Here is a 10,958-nt window from a genome sequence, read left to right as displayed (position 1 = left end):
ACCCGGCCAGGGCTGGTCATCTCTCTTTTGACCAGGTAGATGCAGGCTTCCAACTCAGAGCCTTCGGTAAACAGCTGGTTGCTAATGCGCATCCAGACACAATTTCGTCTCCACTGTATCTATTCTTCTCTAAAACTACTTCACGGAGCTGTAATTCACGTGCCGTAAATCCGCCCACTTAAAGGGTACAATTCGGTGGTTTTTCATACCATCACAGGATTGAGCGGCCTTGGCCACGATCTAGTTTTCGAACATTTTCACCACCCCCAAAAGAAATCCTCTTCCCATCAGCAGTCACAGCCCCGGCGCTACCACCCCGTGATCCCTGGCAACCGTCAATCTGCCTTCCGTCTCCGTGGGTTTGCCAGTATGTGGCCTGTCGTGTCTGGGTAAGTGTGGCATTTATGTGGTTACCGCAGAAGGAAGGCTGGTTTCTAATTAACGGTTGGAATGCAATGCTTCCTTCTCAGGCAAATGTCTTTCAATCAACTCTGATTCTGTTCTACCTCCGTGAACTGATTATTTGCTCAGGTTACCAGTTATCCACAGAAGTGGGAAGTGCACCAGGCATTTACAAAGCACAGGGTGGATTCCATACCAGGGCCTGGGAGTCCCCTTGGGACTGGGTTTCTGATTTGGGGAACTTTCCCTCCCCCTCCTCTCTCCAAAGCCTGGAGCCCCCTTCCTCCCTCCTCTCCGCTGTTCTCAAAACCCCCATTGTGGGGAGGGAAGACGGGGGACACAAAATCTTTGCAAACAAACCGTCTGGGCCTCTAATCAACAAATTCAGAGGGACAGCTGTGGTCCCAGCTTCTCCCCAGTCGTTTTGTCCGGAAGCATAATCGACAACGAGTTTAATTATGCAATTAAAGTCATTTTCCTGGGCTGAACAAATATTTACAGCATATTTCGCTGCAAATTGCTTCGCCCGGAGACAGGTTCTACCACTGGGGCTGGCACGCCGGGCTGATTCATGCATTCATACCCCCCGGTACCAGAGGGCCACGCTGTGTGAGCAGGTGGCAGGCCAGTGAGCCCCCAGGGCAGAGCGTCCCTGCGGAGACCCGGCAGGTGTCAGCCAGGCAGCCGTGCTCTGGCTCCCACCGCCATGCCACGGAGAACCGATGACGCCCGCTGCCTCAGCAGCGGCCTGAAGCCCCAGCTCTGCCACGTTGGAGGGACCCTTGGGCCCTGCCCACCCTGTGGGGGAGCAACTCGGTGATGGCCAGAGCCGCATCCATCACACGCCTGCTGTCTTCCTGTCATCCTGGCAATGGCCCGGGAGCTGTCCTTAACACCAGCGTGGGCAGAACCGCTCTCTGAGACCCCGTGGTGCTCCGCTTCCTGTGGGCGTCAGGGCAGGGAAATCTCCAGGCAAAACTTCCGACTTGCCGAGAAAGTCACTCCCTTTCCTCCCTCTGAGCCTCGTCTCCATCCCAACCTGCCTGACCCTTCCGTGGGCGGGGGGCACTTGATCCGGGTTCCTGGGTGCGCAGCTGGGGCCAGTTAACTCGGGGTTTCCCCATTCACAGGTGTTCTCTCCCCCTGCCAATCTCTGCGTTTGCAGCAAAGTTCTGGGTGGGGTAGCGGGGCTGGTGTAACATCAGGCATTGGGGTTGGGGTGGACAGGCGTGACCAGTGGGAGACGACCCAGGGGGTGCTCAGAGCCCCTCAGCTGTGTAGGAAGATCTGGGGGTTCTGGGAAAGGACCTGGAATGGGAAGTGGTTGAGGCAGGGTGTTGGGGGGCAGGGGCGGTGGGCATCCAGCAGTGGGGTGGGGTGATTTTAGCTTCTCCCCTCCAGCTCCTGCCCCTTGAATGTCAGCCCTGAGTGGGTAGAGGGCTGGTCCTCTCTCCACCTTGCTCTGGGTGGCTGTGCCCGGGTCCCAGAGTCCAGGGCGGACTTGGCTTATGCCTTCTCAGTCCCGACCAGCCACATGCACACAGCCCTGCACACAGCAGGGGCACTCTGAGGCTTGGCCGCAACTGGAAATCGGGCAGGGTCCCTGCCCAAATGGTCGGGCCTGCCCAGTGCCACCCAGGCTCCCCTGAAGCAGGACGGGGCCCCTTCTCAGAGGTGCTCCGGCATCCCGCCCCATCTCCTCACCCTGCTGAGCTCTGGGACCAGCCACCCCTGGAGAGAAGCAAAGTGATGCGTGGAAGGAGGCAGGGCTTGGGGTCAGCCTGACCTCTGTCCCTGCTCCCCGTCCCTCAGGCTGCTGGTGAACAAAGGTTAGCAGCAGGACGTCTCTGGTCGGGGCCTCCTCAGCGCACAGTGGGGGCGACCTTAGCTGCCTGGTGCTCTCCTGGGAAGGGCCCACCATCCCCTGAGCAGAGTCAGCCCTGTGTCTTGGCGGAGGGCTGCGTCCAGAGCGGTCCTGCCAGCGGGCAGGGCTCCAGAGCGGGGCCCGGCTTGCTCCCTTCCCTCAGCCAGCACCCTTGGCACTGAATGGCCCCTGGCACGGGGGCATTATGTGTGGGTCCAGACAAAGTGGAGAAAACATACACGACCTTCCTGAGATCAGCAGTGAAACCCAGGGAGGCTGTGCGAGGCAGATGCCGCCCTCCCCCGAGCCAGGGCTGGGCCCCAGTGGGACAGGCGGGGTCCCTGTCCTTACATGTCCCGCCATCACATCTCGTCTGAAGATCTGGAGAAAAACAAATGGGAACCGCTGTCCCCACGGGCCCCGCTGTGGCCTCTGTCCCTTACAGGCCTCCGCTCCCTGCATATCTTCACCGGCCCTCCTGAGAAAGGACGGCTACTATGCCCAGAGCACAGCTGGGGACTCTGCGGCTCAGAGTCTGTGCAATCGCTGAGCGTTCAGCCCCAAGACAGAGGAGTCTGCGCCGGCGGGGACATTTCATTTCATCCTCACCTGACCCCAGTAGGGACATTGTTACCCCATGGCATAGATTGGAGTGTCGCTCCAGGTGACGCTGCTGGCCAGAGGCAGTGCTGGGACCTGTCCAAGGCCACCATTTACCAAGGCCGACAGTGTTTACCACCATTTACCAAGGCCGACAGTGTTTACCACCATTTACCAAGGTCGACAGTGTTTACCACCGTTCCCCCCCCCCGCCCCCAGGAATACAAGAGGGCAGGAGGGAGGGAGCAGGTGGCCAGCCCGTCCCCTCAGATGCCCTCACTGGTGCCTCATTACTGCAACTGGCGACAGTGACCCCAAAGCAGAGGTCACCACTGTGGCTCAGGGGCCCCGGCAGGGGGCAGGTCAGGGAGCCTCCAGGGCCAGTGCCCTGTGGGCTGAAAGCCCTAGAAGGCACACCCCAGCGGAGGCCCACCCGATCCCCCCCGATCCCCCTGGGGAGCTCAGGGCAGGCTTGCCGTCCTGGCTCGGTGTTTGCCAGGCTCCAACCCAGNTCAACAGTGTTTACCACCGTTCCCCCCCGCCCCCAGGAATACAAGAGGGCAGGAGGGAGGGAGCAGGTGGCCAGCCCGTCCCCTCAGATGCCCTCACTGGTGCCTCATTACTGCAACTGGCGACAGTGACCCCAAAGCAGAGGTCACCACTGTGGCTCAGGGGCCCCGGCAGGGGGCAGGTCAGGGAGCCTCCAGGGCCAGTGCCCTGTGGGCTGAAAGCCCTAGAAGGCACACCCCAGCGGAGGCCCACCCGATCCCCCCCGATCCCCCTGGGGAGCTCAGGGCAGGCTTGCCGTCCTGGCTCGGTGTTTGCCGGGCTCCAACCCAGTCTGCCCTTTCACCTTGGCAGAGCTCCGGGAGGCCTCGGGAGTCAGGAGCAGCTCCTGCATTGACCCCATTGGAGACGTCAGCCCTGGTGTTGATTTGGGGCCGCGTGGGGAGGGCTGACCAGGAATTAGGGCACTGGGTTTCCACTCTCCCAGTGGGGAGCCACTCCCCCTCCTAGGGCCTCAGGGCAGCCTCCTGCCAACTGGCACCAAAGGAACACAACAGGGTCCTGAGAGGGGACTCACACATGCACAGGGGCCAGGACTTGGAGCTGGAGGGAACACTCAGCTGGCCAACTGGGGCAGCTGAGTCGAGGGCCAATCAATGGTAACTGTTGAGTCCTTCTGGTTTCTTAAACATTCTTATTCTACATAAGACACCTCCTCTAGGCTGTCCTCCAGGCTTCCAGGGACTGGTGGCAATGTGGTTGTATGCAAGGCTGGTGGGTGAGTAGGTGAAGCTGGGCGGGGGCCCGCGGAATTCCAAAATGACCAGCTTTGCCTGCAAAGGCACAAGACCTGCTGAGGACAGACTAGAACACTGGGCCTGAGGCAGGCACTTTCACAGTGGTGCCCAGTCTCTGTTCTGGACGCCCCTTATAGGGGTCTGAGGAACCCCCTCAGAAGCCGCCAGACGGGGGAAAAACAGGAACTGTGTGTCCTGGGTCCCCCTGCGCCCCTGCTCAGCCTCAAGAGGGCTGCCTTCTGTCCCATTTCCCTTGGACATCCGGATTCTGAGCCAGAGCGCATGCCAACCAAGGCTCACACAGAGAAACAACAAACCGGTGTGAAAGCCATTGATTTAAATTAATAGCATTTCATCGTACTCAGCGCCCCCACCTGCCTGGGGTTCCCATGTTAGGACGCGTCTGTGTCAGGAGAGAGAGCGGGTCTGCTCTCGGCTCCTTAAAGGGCAAGAAAACTCCGGTTGTTATTTGCCAGCCCTGGGGACACTCCAGGCCTCAGTTTCCCCATTGATGAAATGGGGGTGGCCTGTGCTTCACCTTCCACATGAAGCTGTTGCAGGGTGCAAGGCTGTTTAGGGGGACGGGCGAGTTTGTAAGAGGAAAGCCAAGGTGTCTGGTCAACCTGGAGAGGAGTGAAGCCACTCGAACCTGGGCCTGGGCCCCGAAAGGAAACAACCTGAGCAAGTCACGCTTCTCCAGGTCGCGTGTGTGGCTGGTCTGGGTTACTCCCCGACACTCAACAAACGCTGGGAGCAGAGTGACCAGGCGAGGGCTTCAGGCCGACGCCAGGCGCAGCCCCCAGTGAGCCCACTGTTGGCAGCTGACTCCGGGGCCTTGGAGATGCCCTTGGCTGCTCCTTCGGAAGAACACTGTTCTCCCCGCCCTCCTCCCCGGGCGGCAGAGCATCGCTCAGGATGCTGTGGACAAAAGCCTGTGAAACTGGCCACAGTCTCAGCCTTGCAGAGGCCCATTCCCAGACCCAGGTTTTGGCTCAAAAGCACATTTTAACCTTCCCCATTCCAGATACACAAGAGCCACCTTTAAAGGTGTCTGGGCCTTAACCAGCGGTTCATTTGGGAAAGCCACAAGGTGGTGCCATGTGCCTTCTGGGCGACATTCTCTGGTCAGAGGTCCTTGTCAGACCCCCTTTCTCCTCCCTCCATCCCCCTATTCAACCCTTTTTGGGGGGGTTCGAATCACGACATGTTTCCTCCAAGAGTCCCCCCTTCTTGGTGGTTCAAGTTTTTAAAACCCAAGCAAACAAACCCATCTTTCTGTAAAAGTTTATTTTGTAATTTTCTGAGAAGTGATAAGGGGGAAAACTGAAATTATGCCAGGGTGAGAAACAATGGTATACAAAAATAATTTAAACACACGTATTGACAATGAAGTGACATTTCTAGCAACAACTAGTAGGAAACCGTGCCCAAGATTTTTCCAAAGGTATTATTAAATATATGCTAGATAATGACACATGCACATGATGCACAAACACTCCACACGCACACGCTCACACTCATATATGCTCACACACAGCTCAAGTATGCTTCATTCTGTGCCTTGCCGCTAACAGATACAACTACCGTGAAAAATGATAAAATGCCTGTGTGCCCTTCAGACTGAACCGACGTGCACAGAATCGTGAATTTCGGAGACACGCTAAGATTCCCGCCCCCAGCTCGCGAGGGGCTAGTCCGTCTCCCGGGTCGGAAAGGGGCTGCTTCGGCGGGTGGAGCGCGGGGCCCCCCTCACATCTGGCCGACTCTCTGCTTCAGAGCCAGGATCTCCCTCTCGATTTCGTAGGGGAGGTCGGCGTTCACTTGCTCCTCCAGGTACGTCCGGATGTCTTCCACCTCCTTCTCCCAGAACTCCTTGGAGATGCCGAAGAGCTCCTTTGTGTTGATGGCTCCCAGGCCCTTCAGATTCAGGGCGTCCTCCTCGGGGATGTAGCCGATGGGTGTGAGCCTGGCGCCGCCCTCCCCGTTGACCCGGTTGAACATCCACTCCAGCACCCGGGAGTTCTCTCCAAACCCGGGCCACAGGAACTTGCCTTCCTGGTCCTTCCGGAACCAGTTGACGTGGAAGATCTTGGGCAGCTTGGCTGCGGGGCGCTGGGCCATGCTGAGCCAGTGGGCCAGGTATTTGCCGAAGTTGTAGCCAAAGAAGGGCCGCATGGCAAAGGGGTCATGCATGATGACTTTGCCTGTCAACAGAGAGAGGACTCTGTTGGTAAATGACACCCTCATAGGACAACGTGGACATGGTTATTGCTGACATAAGCACGCTTGGTTTCCCCCCTCTCTCTCTCCACGGACGGAGACAGAGATACCAATACAAACAGGTGGAGAGACCCAGAAATAGAGACAGACGGAGAGCGTGCAGTCACCGTTCTCAGGGCTTCCAGATTCCGACATGGATTTACCTTTGTGTTCGGCGGCCGCCGTGGCCTCGGATCTCATGGCCGCCCCCACGAACACTCCGTGCTGCCAGCTGAGAGCTTCGTAGACGAGAGGGACACCTTAACGGGAAAGAAGAAGTGTCCTTAAAGGCTCTGACACTCAGACTCTCCCGTCGGCAACGCCATCTCACAAAACGGAAAGAGCAGCATCTTCCTGACCCCTCAAGTTCCGTACTCTCCGAGCCCCAGGGCGGGGAGTCGCCAGTCACACCCCTGCGGCCACGCAGCCGAGGGGAAAATGGGCAAAGCTACGTGGGATCAAGGACCCAGCAAGGCTCTGGGTGGCCCCCAGGGGAGCTTCTGCAATACACCTGAGCTCACTCATCACGCTAGATGCTGGGAAAGGAAGCTGGGTCTCTGGCGCCCTCTGGCGAGGCCGCGGAAAAGAAGCGATTTAACAGACCCTCCCAGCCTGGGTAAAGGGGGGCTCACCAGCAGGTCGGCGCCCTCCAAAGATGATAGCCTCGATGGGCACACCCTCCGGGTCTTCCCAGGCAGGGTCGATGATGGGGCACTGGCTGGCGGGGGTGCAGAACCGCGAGTTGGGATGGGCACAAGGTTCCCCTACAACAAGCAGAGAGGAGAGGCCCTGAGTGCCTGGCCCAAACACAGGGCATCTGGGGGCTGGGGCAGTGGGCCTCTGGAGGGCTCACCATCCTCGGGGCCCCACTCCTTGTTCTTCCAGGAGATGAGCCTGACACCATCCGCCAGCGGCTGGTCGATGCCCTCCCAGTAGACGCCCCCGTCGCTGGTCTGGGCCACGTTGGTGAAGATGGTGTTCTTCCGGATGGTCTCGATGGCATTGGGGTTCGTCTTCACAGAGGTCCCAGGAGCGACACCAAAGAACCCATTTTCTGGGTTGATAGCCCTGAGGTTGCCTGGGAAGTTTTAGAACCGAGAAGTAGAAGTCAGTGCACAGCAGTTGCATGCTCTGATACTTTTGTCTCAAATTCTCAAATCTTTTTTTCCCTCCTCCTTAGACTATATCTATCCTTTCTCACCCAAACAATTGCATTTTCAACTCTTTCTTCCTCATCAGTTTTCTACCAATGCTGCTTGAACCTGGGTACTATACAAACCAACAGCCACGGAGGGACCCGTTTCAGTCCAGACTTGACATTAAGTGAAAGAACGCTTACGCAAAATACATATTTCTAGGACTTTGCAAGACATGAAATGACGAAATTCAAAATCCAAATTGTGTGAACTTAGGGGAACTTGGCACGTCTGGAAAACGCCCGAAGTTCCCTGCGAACCAGTCACTGTCAGCAACCGAGGGGCCTCGGAGAGTCACCTTGCTGGTCGAACTTCATCCAGGCGATGTCGTCGCCGACACACTCTATCTTCCAGCCCGGCAGGCTGGGCTTCATCATAGCCAGGTTGGTCTTCCCGCAGGCGCTGGGGAAGGCGGCTGCAAAGTACTTCTTCTGGCCTTTGGGGTTGGTGATGCCCAGGATCTGCAGGGACAAGAAGCCTCCATGAGCTCTTTCCCCTCTCCTTCCCAGTCGGTGGTCACCACTGCAGCCTCAGACTGTGCCTAGAAGGCCCCAAAGGCTAGGTCCCCAACATCTATTTCTTCGGGTATCAACACAAATATTCTGGATGACGCCCAAGGCTCTCTCTAGGTCAGGTTGTCTTTGAAGTCCTTCTAAAGAGGCCCCCGTGAATGTATTCACAATGATGGGTGGAGTTACCAAGCCTACCCTCTTGCCAGACGGGCCTGGGAATGCCCTAGGCCTTTGTCAGCCCCCGCCCCTGCACTCTTGGAGTTCCCTGCATCTTACCAGCATGTGCTCGGCCAGCCATCCCTCCTCCTTGGCCAGCCGGCTGGCAATCCTGAGGGCAAAGCACTTCTTCCCGAGAAGCGAGTTCCCGCCGTACCCGCTCCCAAAGGAGATGATCTCCCGGCGGTCGGGCAGGTGGGCAATGAGTGTCAGCTCCGGGTTGCAGGGCCAGTTGTTAACCAAAGGCTCTGCGGAGAGAGACGCAGGCCGCGTCAGCGGGGCACCGCACCGCCGGAGGTCCCCGGGGCGGGGCCGGGCGGCAGGCGGGTGGGGCCACGGGGCCCGGGGCTGCAGGCTGAGCTTGCTTTGAAAAAGTCTAGCTTTGGATTTTGAAATCGCGTACTTACTCTTTAAAGGCAGAGGGCAGCCCACGGAATGGAGGCACTTGATGAATTCTCCGTCCCCCAGAGCTTCCAGGACCGACGTCCCCATTCTCGTCATGATGCGCATGCTGGCCACCACGTAGGGAGAGTCCGATAGCTCTACGCCGATCTTGGACAGGGGCGAGCCCAGGGGCCCCATGCTGAACGGGATGACGTACATGGTGCGACCTGGGGGGGCAGTCATGGGGGGCACGGGTGAGAAAGAACCCTGGGCTCCCAGCAGCCGGCACTGTTTTCCACGGGTGACCCAGTGCCCTGCTCGCCGCCGGCCCCCCTGGTTGCACAAGCCCATCGGAAAGCACACAGAGTGCCCAAACAAAAGCGTGTTTATCCACGTGTGATGTGGCTTCCACCGTGTGTGGAAATAGTTTTCACGTTCCTATGAGACAGTGTGTAAATCTAAAGCCGAGATGTACATTTCCAGTGTGTTGCCAGTTTCACGTATGGAGCGTGAAGGCCCAGGAGGCCATGTGTTCCCCTTACTGTGACAACTACCGCGAAGACAAACAGTGAAAGGCTTGTGGGCCTTTCGCCCACATAAATGTTTTATTTACCTTTCATGCACCCTGGGAATCGGGCGTTGAACGCTTTCTCAAAGTCCTCCTCGGACATCCAGCGACCCAGCTGGCTGGGACCGCTCTGGGGGATGGGCACTGTGTCTCTTTGGTCTTGGGTAATGATGACCGTCTTGCTTTCGATTCTGGCCACGTCCCTGGGGTCAGTGAGAGCCAACCAGCTGCGAAAATCAAAAACACACACAGCGTAGGATTGGGGAGGGAATTTTGAAGGCACCTGTGTGCTGGGTCCCTTCAGCCAAGCGTCATTCAGGAAGGCACCTGTTTGCTCATCGTCAAGTCCCTCCCACACCTAGCAGGTGCCGAGCGCACTGACGGTGTTGTACCGACGAGGGCGGCCACAGCAGCTGCGACATAGTCAAGAAAATATTAAATAGACTGTGAGCTAGTCCGGGAGGACAGGGACGTTCTGACTTTCATGGTTATCCAGGATTTAGTTTGCAAAAAGCGTTTGTCTGTACATCTCGTCAGAGATGTGGGCTCTGCAAATGTGGTTCAGTTGAAGTCTGTATGGTTCTGGCCATTACAGAGTTTCCCAGGACCTATGGCCCCTCCTCCCCAGAGATCTTCATCCATCTCTTTCCACCAATCCCCCACTGGCGGGGCGGGGCGGGGGCGGGGCCGCAGGCTGCACTCACCAGTTGTCATACTTCTGCAGCCTCCTGATGGTCCCCTCTTCCTCCATCTGGTGCAGCAGCTGGCGGTTCTCCTCCTCGGAGCCGTCACAGATGTGGATACATTCGGGCTGACACAGCTTGGCGCTGTTCTCCACGAACTCCCGCACTGCCCGGGGCAGGCTGTCCAGGGTGCCCTGGACGACCTTGGCTGAGAAGTTGAGGCCGTTTTGGATCCGAGGAGGCATTTCTGCAGAGTTGTGCTGGGGGTCCCGGACACCAAGGTTCCCTGAAATAGAGAGTGCAGGCTTCCTGAACCCAACAGGAACCCACGCCTCCAACGAGCGCCACCTGCTTTGCTTGGGCCTCACACCTGCAGACGGTCATAGCTGGAAAGGAAAAAGTCACAGCTGGGAGGGAACGAGGACCCGGGTGTGTGTTGTCTCTGGGATCTTTAGCGATATAAATGCAGAAGCTCGACCCACCTTCCGTCTCTCTGGGCCACCTCGATCAGAGAGCCAGGGCTCGCTTCCCGGTTCTTCCCACCAGTCAGCGCGCTTTCGCAGTGGGAAGGCTGCGTCTGGTGCCTGGTGGCAGAACCGCCTGGCTTTATGGGCCCTGGGCAAGCAAGGTCCGCCCCTCGGCCCCACCTGGGAGGCTCGTCCCTGACGTCAGGGGCAGGCTTCTGGATCACGGCCACGGTCAGTCTCGCTTTGGCCCAACTCCCCACAACAAACCCCAAGGAGATAATCATTGAACAGCTCGTTGTGAACAAGCACTGGGAGGCCTCCGACCCCTCGACCGGGCACAGCAAGTCCTTACACAACTTCTGAGTGACTGAACTTTGCCCCAGTTCACTGCTGATGCAAAAACCCGGGGCCCTTTCACTGACAGGCGGAAGCAGCTCCTAGGGTGTGAGTGTGCACAGGGCACAAGCTGCCAGCAAGATGTGTGCTGATGGCATCTTGTTGGC

General features: G+C 58.0%; 1 protein-coding gene across 2 annotated transcripts; it reads right to left on the bottom strand.

The window, feature by feature from the left end:
- Nucleotides 1-5,439: 5,439 nt before the first annotated feature.
- PCK1 (phosphoenolpyruvate carboxykinase 1) lies at nt 5,440-10,582 on the bottom strand. 2 transcript variants are annotated; one of them, XM_037059963.1, is made up of 10 exons: nt 10,471-10,582; nt 10,010-10,274; nt 9,351-9,532; nt 8,761-8,964; nt 8,414-8,601; nt 7,924-8,086; nt 7,283-7,507; nt 7,062-7,193; nt 6,594-6,689; nt 5,440-6,374 (listed from the first exon to the last, which is right to left on the bottom strand). In XM_037059963.1, exons 2-10 carry the CDS (start codon nt 10,231-10,233, stop codon nt 5,920-5,922), a joined length of 1,869 nt encoding a protein of 622 aa, XP_036915858.1. In that variant the 5' UTR covers nt 10,234-10,274; nt 10,471-10,582; the 3' UTR covers nt 5,440-5,919. The 2 variants fall into 2 exon arrangements, with proteins under 2 accessions (XP_036915858.1, XP_036915859.1); XM_037059964.1 differs by lacking the exon at nt 8,761-8,964.
- Between the last annotated feature and the right edge of the window lie 376 nt (nt 10,583-10,958).

This window comes from Sturnira hondurensis, unplaced genomic scaffold, assembly GCF_014824575.4.
Source record: "Sturnira hondurensis isolate 20B ecotype Veracruz unplaced genomic scaffold, ASM1482457v3 Scaffold0011378, whole genome shotgun sequence".
Taxonomy (NCBI): domain Eukaryota; kingdom Metazoa; phylum Chordata; class Mammalia; order Chiroptera; family Phyllostomidae; genus Sturnira; species Sturnira hondurensis.
Note: the sequence above shows the minus strand (reverse complement) of the source record. Positions and strands in the feature narration are given on the sequence as shown.

Excerpts from the sequence above, each read along its gene's own strand:
- PCK1 (XM_037059963.1), bottom strand. The coding sequence starts at position 10,233 with ATGCCTCCTCGGATCCAAAACGGCCTCAACTTCTCAGCCAAGGTCGTC. Across the intron at positions 9,533-10,009 it reads CTGCAGAAGTATGACAACTG|CTGGTTGGCTCTCACTGACC; the intron begins GTGAGTGCAGCC and ends TGATTTTCGCAG. Across the intron at positions 7,194-7,282 it reads GGAGTGGGGCCCCGAGGATG|GGGAACCTTGTGCCCATCCC; the intron begins GTGAGCCCTCCA and ends TGCTTGTTGTAG.